This window comes from Suricata suricatta, chromosome 8 (assembly GCF_006229205.1).
Source record: "Suricata suricatta isolate VVHF042 chromosome 8, meerkat_22Aug2017_6uvM2_HiC, whole genome shotgun sequence".
NCBI classification, from domain to species: Eukaryota; Metazoa; Chordata; class Mammalia; order Carnivora; family Herpestidae; genus Suricata; species Suricata suricatta.
Genome location: NC_043707.1, coordinates 127,368,930 through 127,385,968, shown reverse-complemented (window position 1 = coordinate 127,385,968; position 17,039 = coordinate 127,368,930). Strand labels below are relative to the sequence as shown.

At 48.5% G+C, this 17,039-nt stretch overlaps 1 protein-coding gene across 2 annotated transcripts in view; it reads left to right on the top strand.

The window, feature by feature from the left end:
* Positions 1-17,039, top strand: part of VWA5B1 (von Willebrand factor A domain containing 5B1) — a 62,952-nt gene that overhangs the window by 29,609 nt on the left and 16,304 nt on the right. For both annotated transcript variants that reach the window (XM_029947327.1, XM_029947328.1), the window contains 7 exons: positions 1,153-1,329; positions 5,925-6,035; positions 8,109-8,311; positions 8,767-8,881; positions 10,436-10,621; positions 12,471-12,654; positions 13,617-13,810. In XM_029947327.1, coding sequence (XP_029803187.1) covers positions 1,153-1,329; positions 5,925-6,035; positions 8,109-8,311; positions 8,767-8,881; positions 10,436-10,621; positions 12,471-12,654; positions 13,617-13,810 — 1,170 coding nt within the window. The remainder of the gene's footprint in view (positions 1-1,152; positions 1,330-5,924; positions 6,036-8,108; positions 8,312-8,766; positions 8,882-10,435; positions 10,622-12,470; positions 12,655-13,616; positions 13,811-17,039) is intronic.

Below are 17,039 nucleotides of genomic sequence, written 5' to 3'. Positions count from 1 at the left end.
GGGGGTGGAGGGGGACACAGAGAGAAGACAAGTTCAGAGTGCATCTCAGCTACAGAACTGACAACGCTTTGCTGAGCGAGTAGCTGTAGGGGGTGAGGATAAGACAGGAACCGAGGACAAGCCCCAGGTCTTGGGTTTGAACACCTGGATGGGTGATGATGTCATCTATGGAGCTGGGGAAGGGGCTGAAATGAAAACACTGAGAAACAGACACAAAGAAGCAGGTGCGTGCAGACACAGTCAGACAAAAAGGCAGACAGAGGAAATCAGGGTGAGGAGAGAGAGGGAGGGTGAGGAGGGAGGAAATGAGATTTGGCGCCATGTGCGTGGGTGAGTCCGGAAGCAGAGGGAGCAGCAGCGTGCCAGGGCCAGCAAAGAGAACACACAGAAAGATGAAGAACTGTGGTGCTGTCCTCTCTCTCATGTTTATGAGTCCATCTCTGAACCTGGCTCTAAGGTAAACCCTAGAAGATGCAGAACAGCCTCAGGCATGGCCTGCCCGCAGGTAGCATACAAGCTAGGGGGCGGGCAGACATGTAAGCAAAAACATCGCACTGTGAGAAGTGCCTGGGTCCCCACGACACACAACAGCAGATACAGTGACGGCGGCTCCCCTTTAGAGGCACTTGCTTTGTGCCAGGGAGCAGGCTTCACGAGCATTGCATTGAATCCGTATAACTCCGTGAGATCGGGGCCCTTGTCTTCATTCCATGAATGAGGAAATGAAGCAATAGTCAGTCCACTCTGAAGTGGGAGCAGGCATCCTAAAGAGGTAAAATCTGAAGAAGGAGGAGGAAGTCATCAGAGGGAGAGAGGCGAGAAACCCAGGGAAACCAAGTTCACAGCCAAGATGAGCGGAGGGAGTGGCTTAGATGTTGGGGGTGAAAGCCAAAGACACACTTCTCCGCTGAGGTCCTTCCTGCACTTGTGCTGGGGTTTCCCGCTCAGTCCATCCCATAACCACCCTGAGAAGGGGAATGTCACCTGCCCCATTGTATAAATGAAGAAGCAAACACAGCGGAGGGACGTGCCCAAGCGTGATTGGGATCTTAACAAAACCCGGTGAGTCTTGGTGGGGGGCCAGCGTGAGCCCCAGGAGCAGCTCTGGACGCCTTGGGTGCCCAAGTGAGAGAGCTTTCCTTTCTCCTCCAGACAGAAATCATCAGGAGGCGCCTCCACAAGGACATCCCCCACCATTCTGTCATCATGCTCAACTTCTGCCCTGACCTCCAATCAGTCCAGCCGAACCTGAGAAAGACCCACGGGGAGTTTATCTTCCTCATTGACCGGAGTGGCAGCATGAGTGGGACCAATATCCACCATGTCAAGGTACCTGTGAGAGGACCGGCACCCCAGAATTTAGGGCTTCAGGGCAAACCAGCGTCCACAGTGCTCTCTGTTCCAAGCAACCTTCCCTCCGCACCTGAACTACCTCCCTAAATGACTCCAGGATCGAAAGGGACAACTCAACGTTCTAAAATCAGTTTGAACAGAGATACCTAAACTCAACTTGTTCCCTCAAATAAAACCCTGAAGTGGTATAAGCAGAAGTAGAACTCTGTATGCCAAGGGGTAAAGTCATCCACAGCTCTCCTTGGCACTCTGCAAACCTTTGTTGAGTGCCTGCTTGGGCTGAGGCACCTCACCAGGTACTGAGTGGAGATGGGCACAGAGAAGAGAGGAGGGAACTCACAGATCATTCGGCTTACTAGGTGCCAGATACGACACCAGCCACCTAATGCACAGCTTGGTGTTGAATCCATACAATAATCTGGATGAGGTTGGCCCTACTCTCACCATTCTCCAAATGGGAAAGCCAATCCTGAAAATTTCAGGAACCTACCCAAGGTCACACAGCCAGTGTGGTCTAAAATCAAACTCATTCTGTCTTTTCCTACCATCTGACATCAGAAATTCATCGCACATGACCTCAGCCATTAAGGAGTGTGTAATCCACTTGAAAATATTCAGTCCATTCTTTTTTTATTTTTCAAGTGCCTAATATGTGCAAAGCCCTGTGCTTGGCCATCTGGAAAGACAGCAGGTTGTAAATATAGTTCCTGCCCTCAAGAAGTTCACAGTTAAGTGCGGGGGGCAGCCCTGCTAGCCAGTTGTAGCTGGGAGCATGGTCTCCTTGCAGTGGGAAGCTCTGAAGGAGAGCGGAAGAGAGAGAGACTTTCCCCCATATATCCAGAAGGGTTTCATCTCCTTCAGGAGATTATTCGCCTCAGTTATGGCATTATCTAACTCTGCTTTGTATTTTTCGTTGTGGAGATGTGTGTCTCCGCTGCTGGAGTTATGAACTCATTAAGGGAAAGGACCAGATCTTTCTCATCTATCTCTCCCCACGGAGCCTCGCTCCGTATTTAGGCATAAAAAGCCCCCAGTCGCTGTTTATTGAACTGGGTAAAGGCTCATAGTTCAAGGAAATGAAGGATGTGGGAACAGGAAAAGAGACGGCTCTGCTGTCAACTGAAATTTCATCCCTCCTCCTAGTTTGTCTCTGGAGCAATCTCTTGTTTCCAGGGCAACAGGATTGGCAAGGAGGGGAGGGGTTAGGTGGGTTATGTGATGCCAGCTATCTCCTCAGGCTTGCCATGACTAGATTTAATCTTGAAGTATGACTGAGCAATCGTATATGAGATTGAAGCTCCTGTTGGAGGACTCTAGACACGGAGACACAGGACTAGTTGTCACCTTCTCCCCACCTCTACCCGCCACCAAAGGCAAGAATTAGAATGGGGAGCTGTCCATAGTTCTGCTGAAGCACGCCCCAGGACTGTGCGACCATGTGTGTATTTCACTCCATAGCTATATCCATTTTTTTAAAGACAGCTCTTCAGTTATTCAAAAGCATCCTGGAATCTTATCATATCTCTTAGAGAGCATTTAATCCACTTTCTCTGCCATTTTCTAGGTAAGGAAACCAAGTCCTCAAGAAGTTAGGTGATTTCCCCAGCATCACAGGGTTAATGAGGAAGTCAGTCAAAGCCTTCCATATCTTGGATCAGTGTTCATTTTCCTTATGCTCCTGGTAGAGTATTATAATATTCTTTTATTGAGAAAGGCTTTCTTCTCTGATTATGCCATTCCTGCTGCATGGTTTAGTAGAAAGAGCAATGCCTGGGTTTTGGGATCAGTTCTGCCACTGACTTGCTATGTGGCTTTGGACAAGTGGATTCACTACCCAGGGATTCATTTATCCTTTCTGTAAAATGAGAAAGAACAATTAATTCAGCGAGGGCAAACATATGTCACACGTCCCTCTCCTAAGGCCAGACAGACATCAATAATTGACCATGGCATTTTTCTCTCACCCTGAGTCTGGACTCATTCTCTATCCCCTCGTCATCTCAGTGGTCCAGGCTGTTACTACCAGTTAAATGGAGTCAGCTTATGAGTGGAAATCTATTTCCTGAACTAAAGACCTTTCCAAACTTTACCCTCTAGAATTTTCAGACAATGACTTCCTCTGACTCTCCTCTCAGTCCTTTTCCCTTTTGGAGTCTCCCCTCCTCTCTCTTCCAATTCAGCTCACTGTTCTCAAGGTCATCCCTTCACAAATGGTTTTACATTGGCACAATCCATCCTGCTACACGTGCCCCTTTTAGAAAAAGGTGCAGAAATTACTCAGGCACACACTTCTTTCCCCGCTGACAATGAAGCCATGGGGGGGAGGGAGGGTTGCTTGGGTCGTTAATTGTGTGCCATTAGGTAGTTGTTTTAGGAAAAACTGGGCTCAGGAAGGTGGGAGGGAATAGAAATCTGAACAGCCACGCCAAGGGGGAAAGTTCAGCCAATTTAATTTCCTGCAGCTGGTCTCATTCTTCAGCTGCCACTCACTGCCAAAAGCATGGCTTTAAAAATTCTAATAGGTGTGAGCAGAGACAATCTGTATGGATCAGCAGTCTCCCGCTAGCAGGAATATACATTAGCAGCTAATGAAAAAAATAAGCAGATATTGACTTCTTTTGTCCAGAAACAAAATGTATTGATACGGGCAGCAAAAGGAGATGGAGAGAACAGAGAAGGTTGATGTTAATGTTTGATGTTTGCAGAGGGGGATGGGAGGGAGGCCACAGGTCTGTGGAGCCTGCAAGGCGGTACTGCTGTGGGAGTTGCCAAGATCCACTTGCGAGTGCTTCCTTCTAGATTCTGGCATATAACAGTTTGTCTCTCTGTGAAATCATGCTGAGACCCCTGGGGTGCTTGGGGGTGAGGGAGAGCCCCTTGTTTCTGAGCTCTGGGCCAAGGCAGAGCCAACACGAATAAGGATCTCAGAGCTGTTTTAAAAGCTGTCCTGGGGGTGCCTGGGGGGCTCAGTCGGTTAAGCATCCAGCTACGGCTCAGGTCAGATCTCACGGTTCGTGGGTTCGAGCCCCGCGTCGGGCTCTGTGCTGACAGCTAGCTCAGAGCCTGGAGCCTGCTTCGGATTCTGTGTCTCCCTCTCTGACCCTCCCCTGCTCATGCTATCTCTCTCTGTCTCTCAAAAATAAATAAAAAACATTATAAAAATAAATTAAATAAAAGCTGTCCTGTTCTTAGGTTTTGCAATCCAGTGCAATTTCTTAACCCTCTGAGCCTCAGTTTTCTTTTTAATGTTTTTCTTTTTGAGAAAAAGAGGACGGGAGCATGGGGAGAGGCAGAGAGAGTGGGAGGCACAGAATCTGAAGCAGGCTCCAGGTCTGAGCTGTCAACACAGAGCCTGACACAGGGCTCAAATTCATGAACCATGAGATCATGACCTGAGCCAAAGCTGATGCTTAACCGACTGAGCCACCCAGGTGTCCCTGAGCCTTTGCTATTTTATCTTTAAAACAGAGGTATTGCTATTAATATGTTTCTCATTGGGTTGTTAATAATAACCATTTACTGAATGTTTACTAAGTGCCAGGCTGAGGCTCAGAGAGTGACATAACTAACCCAAGGTCAAGTTAGAAATGGCAAAAGTGAGATTTTAAACCCATATATGTGTTCAAAATATATCTTCTTAACCACTGTGCTGTAATGCATGTTAGAGAGATTAAATGAGATAATTAATAGACAGTGCTTAGCACAGGATTTGGCACATAGTAATTACTTGGTATTTATCACTGCACTTTGCTATCACCATCATCATCATCATCATCATCATCATCATCATCATCCCCCCATCCCCGCCATCTCTCCACCTTTCTTCTTTGTCAGTGTTTATTTCAATATATCTTCATCAAGGTCTCCTAGTGTTGCATAGTTAAGCAGGTTAGGACTCATTAATGTTGACAGACTTTGGAGGCAAGGTGACACATGTGTGAGTTTTTGGCTTCACTATTGTCAGAATGCTCACCAATGACTTGTTCTACTTCTCTGTGCCTCAATTTTCTCTTGTGTAAAAGGGGAATCATGTTGTGCCTGCCTAAAGGGTTACTGCTAAGATTACATGCAGTAACGCGTGTGAAGTATCTCTTGGGCATTTAACAAATACGAGCTGAAGAGGCTGTCCCTAAGAGACTTGTCCCTAGTTAACAATGTGGAGGGGGGTCCGTCTGAAGCAGAAGGCCCTGGATGGAAGCCAGAAGCCTCCTCCATCAACAGTGTGCCCAGCCACATGCCTCCCTGAGACATGGATTTTGTTTTTGTCCAAGGGAGTGGGTATTCTCTGCTCTCTCCAGCTCTCAGCCTCGGCAGGAGGTGAACGGCAAATATAATAGAAGGGCTTTGAGAAGTCAGACGTGCTACACGGGGGAGGAGCGTTCTGATGATGGCTTTGGTCCAGCTTGCCATCAGCAAATTTCTCGATCTGAGGGAGAAGACAGTGTAGGGTGCGGGCAGGGGTGGAAGGCCCGCCTGGGGGCTGCGCCTGTGCTGGGATGAGAACCCTGGTGTGTGGTGGCAGAGGTCGTAGCTCCTTCCTGAATTCTGAACATCCCTTTCTTGCCCCCTAGGATGCCATGCTGGTGGCTCTGAAGAGCCTCATGCCAGCCTGCCTCTTCAATGTCATTGGGTTTGGATCCACATTTAAGACCCTCTTCCCTTCCAGCCAGACCTACAGTGAGGTAAGGAGGGGACAGGACTGGGTCCAGGAGTGGGTGGGTAGTAAGGAGCAGAGGAAAAGAAGAAAAGGAAGGAGCAGGGGGCCCTGAGGTCAGCCTCAGAAGCCATCTGTTACGTGGAAACTCAATGATGCCCATAAGCAGAAAACTAGTGAGGCTATCTCTGGGTAGGGCATTTTCTGACAGCTTGTCTTCTGACATCTCTCTTTTTTTTTTTAAGTGTATTTATTTTGAGAGAGAGAGCATGCACACACATGCATGAGTGGGGGAGGGGCAGAGAGAGGAGGAGAGAAAGAGAATCCCAAGCAAGCATCATGCTGGGCTTGATCCCACAACCATGAGATTGTGACCTGAACCGAAACCAAGAGTTGGACACTCAACTGACTGAGCCACCCAGGCGCCCCATCTCCTCTTTAAAATAAAGAATATTTTAGGCAAAGTATGGGTGTGCCCAAAGAGGGAGCACAAAGAAGGGGTGGAGAGAGGACATATCCTAGGCCTGTCGATGGGCTCAAGGAGGAAATGGTAAGGGGGTTGCAGAGGGGATAGGTGGGGAGGTGGGCTAAGAATGGAACTCACAAGGTTCAAACTACAATTTAGAGCAAGAGGGCTGGGTCCCCAGCAGCCTGTTCAGAATTGGAGCATATCCAATCCAGGTCTAGGAACAGAAAGAAAAAAGCAAAGGAGGGAAGGGAGGAAGGAAGAACATTTTTCAGTGAAAAATAACTTCATGGGTTTTTAAAATTTAAAAAAAAGTATATGTTGATTGTCCCACAATTTTTTTCTTTTTTTAAAAAAAATTTTATATGTTTATTTATGAGACAGAGACAGTTGCATGAGCAGGGGAGGGCCAGAGAGAGGGGGAGACACAACATTTGAAGCAGGCTCCAGGCTCTGAGCTGTTAGCACAGGGCCCCATGCAAGGCTTGAACTCATGAGCTGAGAGATCATGATCTGAGCCAAAGTCGGACGCTTAACTGACTGAGCCACCCAGGTGCCCCAATCCCACAATTTTTAAATCTGGCTAATCAACAAAGAAAATTTTTTAAATCCCCCATGATCACATTACAAAAAAAAAAAAAAAAGACAAAGAAAGACCACTGTTATAAGCTTAGAATCAATCCCTCCAGACCTTGTTCTATGTGTTTAGATGCATTTTTTTATAAAGATGGGATTAGACCTGCCGTAACACAACAGCCTACCATAAGCACATTCCCATGCCAGTAAATATTAATCTGCAGCGTAATTTTAATGGCTTACTAGTATTTCACTACACGGGTAAATCGGGACTTACTTAACTAGATTCCTACAATTGGGCATTTAAATTGCTTCCATTTTTTTTCTATTCAGTCATCTGTGTAGCAAGGACTCTGCACCCATCCTTAATGATTCCCTTGGGATAAATCCTTAGTCTTGTTGGTTTAAAAGGTCCATATATGTTTCAAGACTTTTGCTACATGCCGTTACCCCAAGCATGGGCGTTGAAAGAGCATCTTCGTGAATCAGGAGCAGGACATCTGATGTCCAGTGAGAACCTGTTCTTGACATCCATCTGGTGCCAGGAGTCTTTGGACAGCTGGGCTTCACAGTATTGATCCAGGGGGAAGAGAATCTGAAGAATTTGATTTCCTCAAAGTACCATAGGGATTTAGCATCATAGGCAGGTCAGGACTCGAGTCTTGAGGCGTCTAGTGTAATGTTCTTAGCATGACACCTCTTGCCTTTCTCATCAGAAAAGGACACCTCATTTGTGCTGAGCCATTGGGGTTTGATGTGCTACCTTTTCAGGGGTGTTTATATTTTTAATGAAGAACAAAGAAAGGAAAATGTAAGTTAGCACACCATCAATAGCATTTGGGGCACCAGTAGGGGGTGTTATTGGGCAGATCACCCCAACGAGTGGCCATCTATCCTTCTTGCACATGGGACAGGGTTGAAATTGGGAACATGCATCAATCCAGTGAGATCCAACTAAGATCTAAGGAAACACAGGACTATCCTTCGAGGGGGTTGGAGTCTTGGAGCCATATGGTGATCCTGGGGACTACCTCCCCTGTCTGTGACACTGCCCTGCAGGAGAGCGTGGCCATGGCCTGTGATAACATCCAGAGAATGCGGGCTGACATGGGTGGCACCAACATCCTCTCCCCGCTCAAGTGGATCACCCGGCAGCCAGTGCACCGAGGCCACCCACGGCTCCTCTTCCTGATCACAGACGGTGCCGTCAACAACACCGGGAAGGTGCTAGAACTGGTGCGAAACCATGCCTTCTCCACCAGGTGGGCACAGGCTGAAGGTCTAGGGCTTGGTTATCCTGAGCTGGCCTGGGCTGGGGGTGCCTGAACCAGGGCATCATGGAAAATGCCGGAAGGAGAGGAGAGAACTCCCAATTCCTACAGTGCCTTGTGTCCAGGGTGGTGTAGCTGACTTCAAAGTTTGCCTTTCTGTCTCAAGAGTTCGGAAGGAATGAGATGCCCACACCTTTGCTTCCCAAGGGCAGCCTCGGCAGAGGAAGTCCTTCTGGCTGCTCTGACTCTGTGCCAGGGTGGGAGCTTATGGGCTGTTGTGAACGTGAGTGCCCACTGCTGGCCCTCTTCCTTCTCCTTCACCCTCCACCTTCGATGTGAGGATCAGCTCTGTTGGTTCATGCTCTGTCCCTTTCCCCGCCAAAGGGACAGAGATGGCACAGAGGGCGGGAAGTAGCAGCCTCTCTCCCCCCCCCCCCTTCTCCCAGGTGCTATAGCTTTGGAATTGGACCCAACGTGTGCCACAGACTGGTGAAAGGGTTGGCAACTGTGTCCAAGGGCAGTGCTGAGTTTCTGGTGGAGGGGGAACGGCTGCAACCCAAGGTAGGCGACAGGGGCTCAGTCTCTTCTGGCGCTGGCACCTCAGAGGCCCAGTTCGGTCATACGGCAACTCAGTGGCGGAGCTGGGACTTCATTTCAATCAGGTCTGAGCTCCCCGCTAGGCCACACTACACCCCAGTGGGAATTAGAGAGGTAGAGGCCACAGAGCAGGCAACCGCTGGAGCTGGTACTAGATCCCCTGGCCTCCAGCCCCTGGATCCACATGGTCCATTCGCTGGCTGGGCAGGGGTGGGGCTTCAGCAAGAGCCACTGCCTCTATGGATACGTGTTGTGTTTGGGGTCGTTTCTGGCCACATTCCTGATGATGACAGATGGTGGCCCAGATGAAATCTAAAGGACACAGAAATCAAGGAGATGATAGTCTTCTCTCTATTTTCTGCACAGTTGGCACAAATAACCCAGCCCTTAGAAAATGCCTATGTCAGCCCAGGTCCTCCGCGAACCAGCTGGAGTTGAGTGCAAGGGGTTCACTGGAGGACAATGTCTGGGAAAGAAGCAGGAAGGGGAACTCTTCAGTCCAGGACACATATTCATACCTGTGAAAGGGAGAAAAGGAAGCAGGGTTGAGCCAGGAGAGCCTGACATCAGGTCTGACAAGGTCTCAGCCAACCCACCAGGGAGCTCCGGAGCAAAGATCGCCCACTAGGGAGTCAGATTGGGCTGAAACGCCAGGCATTAGCATCTCTGCCCTGCTCAGCCATTGCCTTGGTGCTTCCAGGGAGAGGTGTGGTCTTTGCTCAGGAGCTGGAGCATTGTTGCTGTGTTCCTTGCTGCAAAAGGACACAGTCTTCCTCAGAGGGAGATCTGGGAGTGCGCCTCTATGGCTTTTTCTCCAGCTTTGCGGTACCTTTGAAGAAATCGGCCTTGCTGATGCTAAACCACGGCTGTCACTTTTTTTTTAAATGTGTTAACATCTATTTGGTTTTTGAGAGACAGAGAGTGAGCAGGGGAGGGGCAGAGAGAGAAGGAGACACAGAATCCAAAGCAGGCTCCAGTCTCTGAGCTAGCTGTCAGCACAGAGCCTGACGTGGGGCTCGAACTCATGAACCATGAGATCATGACCTGAGCTGAAGTTGGACGCTCAGCCGACTGAGCCACCCCAAAGCAGTCATTTATTGAACATTTATCAAGAGGCAGCTACTTCAAATCCAGTATCTCAGCTAATCTTCCCAACGACGTTGAGAGTTGAAAATTCCTAACTCACTTTATTGGAAGGGGAGAGTGAGGTCCCAGGGAGGCAAATTAACTTGCTCAAGATCACTCTCCAGTCTGCTTTCTGTGGGCCCTGGGCTAGTCACAACCTTTCTTTGGGTCTTGGGTTCTCTCATTATACAATGCAAGGCTTAGAGAAGCATTCTAGTAGGTCTAAGAATCTCAGAGGCATGTTCACCCCTGGACAAGTCACCCCAAGGCCTATTGGGTCTTGTTCTCTGCTCACACCCCCTCATGCTCATGCCCACGTGATCTTTGTGCTTCTCATATGTACAAGCCCCTGCTCAGATATGCCTCCAACCTGTGCTCTGCTCCTGCCATCAGATGATCAGATCCCTGAAGAAGGCCATGGCCCCAGTCCTGAGTGACGTAACTGTGGAGTGGGTCTTCCCTGAGACCACGGAGGTCCTCATTTCCCCTGTCGGCACCAGCTCCCTCTTCCCTGGAGACCGGCTGGTGGGCTATGGCATTGTGTGTGATGCCTCCTTATACATCTCCCATCCCAGATCCGTAAGTACCTTAGACATGCCAGAACCTTGCCCACAAAGCCACCCTTAGCTGGAGAGACTACTGGGAACTAATTGGATCTGGGGTTTACCGTTACGGGCCATGGTTGCCAGGCCATGGGCATGTGGTCATGGTGGCATTTCTTGGGTAAATGATATCAGCACAATAAGTGGTTCTTAAGATCCCCTGCAGCATAAACTTTGGGGGAACATGCTTAAAATGCAGACCCCAGCCTCCAACCTGGGCCTACTGAATTAAAGTCTTTGAGGGTAAGGCCCCAGGAACCTTTATTTTATATAATCTCCCCCAAGGGATATTGATAAACAATTCAGTTCAGAGTAACTGCATTCGGGTTTCTTTCCCCAAACGCTGTTTCAGGTCATGTCTCTTCGGATGAGTTGGTATTTTATTTACATGGATAATTCTCTTGCAAAGGGTGACAGACATGAGATAAAAGTGAGGAATGTCTAAACGGACAGTGGAGTTCATGCTGAAATGTGGGAGATTGCCTGAACAGCGATTCCCCATCCCTCTTCCCTCTTTAGTGAGTCTCTCCTGTCCTGGTTGAAGGATTTGTCCCCGTCTTTTATTTTTAAGCAGGAGTTGCAAATTCATTGCCTGGAGTGACTGTGCAGGTATAAAATAAATGAAATGGACTTATAGAAATAATAAGGGGAACATGCCATGAGGGATAGCAGTGATCACTGAGGCCACAGAAAGGCCGTAAGGAGTGATAAAGGATATGGCAAACTGGACAGCACACACCCTTCTAAACTGGGTGGTCCCTATCCAGCTCTAACAGACTGTTCCCGTGCAGGAAGGTGGGCGCTGTGTTAAATGTGTTTTCAATCTTACAAGAGGAGTTAGAATTTTATATGGAATTTCCAGATTTTACAATGTTATCGAATCTGCTAAGAATCATGGTCAGGGTAATGGTTAATGTGTTGTGGAGAGCAGGACATTCAAACACAGGGAGAAGCTGGTCAGTCTTTGAAGAGGCTGGACCCCTTCTGGGAGGCAGCCGAGCACCAGCCCACCCTGTCACTGGAAGGGGTCATCTGATCCCTTCTCCTTTCCTTACTCATGAGAACGGCAAATTTTCTCTTGCTCTTACCGGGGCTGTTGGGTAAGGGTCCTCTTGTACATTGTGGTGGAAACGGGATTTGCGCCCCTGGAAAGCAATCTAGAGATAACTAATGAAATTAGAAATACATAGCTTTTCAGCCCAGAAATCCCTCCTAAGAATCTAATGCATAGAGATAAAAGTGATGTAATGGATTCATGCCCAGGGATTCACTGTAGCAAATTTTTATGGCGGCAAAAATAAATGGCCACAAAGTGAATGCTTAAAAATAAGGGAGGGAAGGATATTTTTCAGATAATTGTTCAAAAGAATAGTTGACATGCAGGAATTCCAAAATGTTTCAAGTGCAAAATTCAAGACACTGATAAAGGTAATACAGTTCAGTGATCCTCCAAAGCCCTCATGTTTTATATATATATATATGTTTCTATCATGGAGAATGGAATGGAAGGAACAGATGGTTCATTTTGTTGATTTTGGTGACCTATTTGGAGCCAGCAGTGGCATTTAGGATCATATTTTTTTTAATGTTTAAATAAAGAAGATAATTAAAAACATAAACAATATAAATGTTATGGAAAATCAATCCCAGCGTCTCTTACACAGAAGTCTGCCTAAATAAATCAAGCCAGCAAAAAGCTTTCCTGCTATTCCAGGCCTTCAAAGATGGAAGGCGCATCTCCTCCAGTCACACGGCTTGCTGCCCTGCACCTGTTCTTTCCGACATCTAGCCTCGCCCTCAGCGCCCTCCTCTCTCCCTCCCTCCAGGACAAGAGGAGACGATATGGCATGTTGCACTCCCAGGAGTCCAGCAGCTCTGTCTTCTACCACTCACAGGACGAGGGGCCCAGCCCAGACAGAAGAGACTGTGCCAAGGGTGTGGGCACACCCTTCAGCCTGAGGCAGCCCAAAGATGCCCAACCGTCCACCAGAGACTCCATCACCAGTCCTGGTTAGCCTGATGCCCCTTGTGCTCTGCTCTCTCCTCCAGGGAGGCCCTGGTAGCTACATTTTACTGAACATTTACTATGTGCTAAGCTTTTTATACAACCTCACTGCAGCTGTGCCAATGAGTACTATTCTCCCTATCTGCAGATGATGGAACAGAGGCTTGCAGACTTTAAGCAGTTTGGCTAAGCTCATGAAACTTGAAAGAGGGAGGGTACAGACAAAGGAACTAAGAGCTGTCTGCATCCAAAACTTCTTATTGGTATTAATTTCTTGACATAGGGTATTTATTTATTTATTTATTTATTATTTATGAGAGAGAGGGAGGGCACAAGTGATCAAGGGTGGAGAGAGAGAGAGAGAGAGAGAGAGAGAGAATTTCATGAGGAGCAGAGAGAGAGAGAAGGGATCACCTTCTAAGGCTGAGTACCGAACCCAGATCTGGGAAGCAAAGGTAACCCAAATGTGCACGCCTGTCCTTCAGAAGCTCTCTGCCTCATGAAAGAGGTACGATCGGCCCTAACTCGGATAGAAGCAGAGTGACAGGGACCACAGGAAAGTTGAACAAGCTCTGCGGGTCCCAAGACACATTAGTAGAAGATATCAACAAAGACATAATGAGGGCACTGGTTCTTAGAAATGGGAAGAGAGAGGAGATTCTGGGCAGCAGAAATGGACCCAAGACGTGGACGTGTGACGCCTAGAAAACACAGACACAACTGATTACTCACTGGTACATGGGGACCACAGAGTACACTGAAAGAGGACAGTAGCTGGGTAGGTGGATTAGGCCCAGATTAGGCAAGGCTTTGAATGCCGGGTGAGCTGAGACACACCTGCAAAGTTTTCACCAGGCAAGCGGTGGAAAATGCAAGACGTTCCCAAGCAGGAAAGGAGCATGCCAGCCCCTCTCTCTTCTCCCGCTGTTCTCCACCCTGATGGCTCCCCTGTCACCATCCTATCCAGGTCTGGACTTCTCCCAGCGACGGCGGGCATATAGCACCAACCAGATCACCAACCACAAGCCCTCCCCGAGGGCCACCACAGCCAGCGACCCCTCCTCAGTGCCTGCCAGGAGATACCCACTGCGGAAAGCCAAACTGCAGGACCTCACCGACCAGACCAGCACAGAGGCCTCGTGGTGGCAGATTGATTTGCAGGTACCGAGCGGGCAGGGCACGTTGGAGCTGGGGGAGCCCACAGGTGGGGAGAGAGCAGTGTCCCCTGCTGCAGCCACAAGGATGGGGCGTGTGCACAACGTCTCCTGCCAAAAGTCACTTCCTCTTCATTTTTCTGCACCTTCACCTGCCTGGTCTCCTTTCTAATGATGGTACCCATTGGCCAGTGACATCACCCGCTTCGTGAACACACGCTTCCCAGCCAGCAGGGAGCATCCCTATCCACTCTCTTGTGATTTTATAGCACTCCTGGGAGAGGAGTTGGGGGTGGGGAGCTGACCACCCCCTCTCTGTATAGATGTGGAAACTGAGGGCCAGAAAGGTAAAGTGATTTATCCAGAGTCGCAGAGCCAGTCAGGGGACTGTGACCCAGGACCCTCCCCCTGCAAAGCCCTTGCTTCCCTCCCGCATCGCCCTGCACCTTCGGCAAATCCCGAGTGTTGCACGTGCACCCCTGGCAGAGATCATCGCAGGGGTAGAGCCGAAGCAGGACCAGTCGCCCACCGTTCAGCTAGACCAGCGTTTCTCCGCCTCGGTGCTCCTGACAACGATAATTCCTTGTCGCAGGGGCCGGCCTGTGTATTGTAGAATCTTTGGCAGCAGCCCTGGCCTCTACCAACTGAATAGCACCCCCAATCACCATAACCAAAACCATCTGTAGTCACTGCCAAATCCGCCGGGGGCAGCGGGTACAATCACCAGATGGAGAAACACTGTCTGAAGCCAGATTGGGGTTTGTTATTATCAGCTTTGTGGTTGTTTGGTCCTTTTCCATAAAAGCAGCCATTCACTCTCCCATGGCCACCCACCGCCCCCATCCCTCCCCGTCTCTCCATGAGCTCCTACATTCCCCAGGGGCAGGGACTCTGCCACCTGGTCCCTGAAGCCCCCTCTCTGTGCTTAGCCAGATGGAAGACACCAACCTTGGACTCAGGCAGACTCTGCTCCTTAAGCATGTTGCTTACTTACCCTCTCTGATCCCCAATTTCCCCTTCTGTGAATGGGGGGGAATAGCTCATGCAGATGAGTGAGCTAATAACGGCCATCAGCAGATATTTTTTGAGAGCCAGCTGTAAGCGGAAGGCTCTTGCAGGCAATGGCTGATAAGAGATGAGGTACCTGGCGCAGCAGCTGGTATACAGTAGGCGTCCCTTAGATGCAGCCCTACTTGGTGAGAGCTCTGGGCAGCTTAGCATCTGCTCTCTCCTGCTTTCTTCTGGCCCATCTTTGCTCATCTCTCCCTGATCGGAGATGATGCTTGGCTTCCTCTCCAATCCGACCCTCCCCAACACACTTGTACAAACACACACACACGCATATGCAAGCGCACGCACGTACACAGGCCCTGCAGCCCCTGGCGGGGTGAAGGACTGAATCTTAGACTAATCTGTTGCCAGGGAAACCGTAGCAGCATCTGTTTCTTAGTGGGGCGGTGATGGTGGGGCAGGGGTGAGGGAACTCAGTCTGTCATGGGAGAGGGGGACTGAGGATCCCTTGGGACCCAGCAGCCCTGGCAGGGTACCAGCTCCTCTCAGGGCCAACCTAACAATGACCGACAGGCCTTTTCTTCTCCCATACCCTTGTACGGTCCCCAGGACCCCAGGCCCAGAGGAGACCCCAGCCCCTGACCTAAGGAGTCCCCATCTAATGGGAAGGCACAGTCCTCTTCTTGGTAAATACCTAACAGAAATGAGGAAGAATCCATGGCTAACTGTTGGCCTCAAAACCTGAGAGACGCTTTTTCTGTTTCACCTCATAAGTGCCTTTGACCCCCCCAGTCCGCTCCCCCTACCAAGCATACCAAGTTTCCCAGAGGCACAAAATTCATTTTTAATTAATCTTCTTTAATTTCAGAAGTAATACATACTCAGAGTTGGCAGTAAAAATAAAATTACCCCTTCCTTGTGTCCAAACCCACTTGATTTTCAGTGTTTCCTTCCATCAATACTAAAACACACACACACACACACACACACACACACACACACACACATTACATATATGTTTTCGATAATCACATTACAAATCTCCAAGTATACCCAATTATTATTGGATATCTCCAAAATCCAAAAGTAAATCTCCAATTTACTTTGTTAATGTCTTTTTTTTTTTAAGTTTATTTACTTATTTTGAGACAGAGAGAGAGAAAATGAGCAGAGGAGAGGCAGAGACGGAGGGAGATAGCGGATCTGAAGCGGGCTCTGTGCTGACAGCAGAGTCTGATGTGGTGCTTAAACTTACGAGCCATGAGATCATGACCTAAGCTGAAGTTGGAAGTTTAACCAACTGAGCCACCCAGGCGTCCCCTGTTAATGTCTTTTTAATTCACTTTTTTGTTTACAGTACAATTCCTCTTCTTGGTGAATCATTCTGTGAGTTTTGACAAACACATGGTCCTGTAACTATCTCTACAATCAAAATGCCGAATAGTTGCAAGTTACTTTTTAAAAATATGTTCAAAGGCACCTGGGTGGCTCACTTGGTCAAGCGTCCAGCTTCCGCTCAGGTCATGATCTCATGGTTTGTGGGTTCAAGCCCCGCATCGGGCTCTATGCTGACAACTAGCTCAGAACCTGGAGCCTGCTTCAGATTCTGTATCTCCCTCTCTCTGACCCTCCCCTGCTCGCGCTGTCCCTCTTTGTCTCTCAAAAATAAATTAAAAACATAAAAAAATTTAAATATGTTTCATCTTGGACAGCTTCCCACATTGGTAGGAAGACACCTGCCACTTTGATTTCGGGTTGTGTAGCATTCCGTTGTATTGATCTACCATAATAACTTATTTGTCGACCCCTCTTGATGCACATTTTTTAGTGTCCAGAGTTTCACTTTCACAAACAATACTGCAGCCAATCTACAGTGCGTGCACATACATGTTTGCATCCTTGTGTATTTCCACAGAATTAAATTTCTGAAAGTGAAATTGTTGGGTCAAAGGAGCCTGTGCACACTTCATGTTGATAGCACATTGCTAAAGCTTCCTCCCACAGGTGTGCACCCACTTACACCCACAATTGAGAGTCCAAGAGAGGCACCCTGTCGCCACAATTAGCCACAGCGCAAGTCATCAGATGTTTAAGTATTTGCCAATCTGGAAAATGGGGGAAAAAAATCAAACCTTATTTTAATGTAGAGCAATGTTCACGAGGCAGAGCGTTCTTTCCTGGATTTATTGGATACATTTTCTGTGAATTACCTGTAGAGGCCCTGG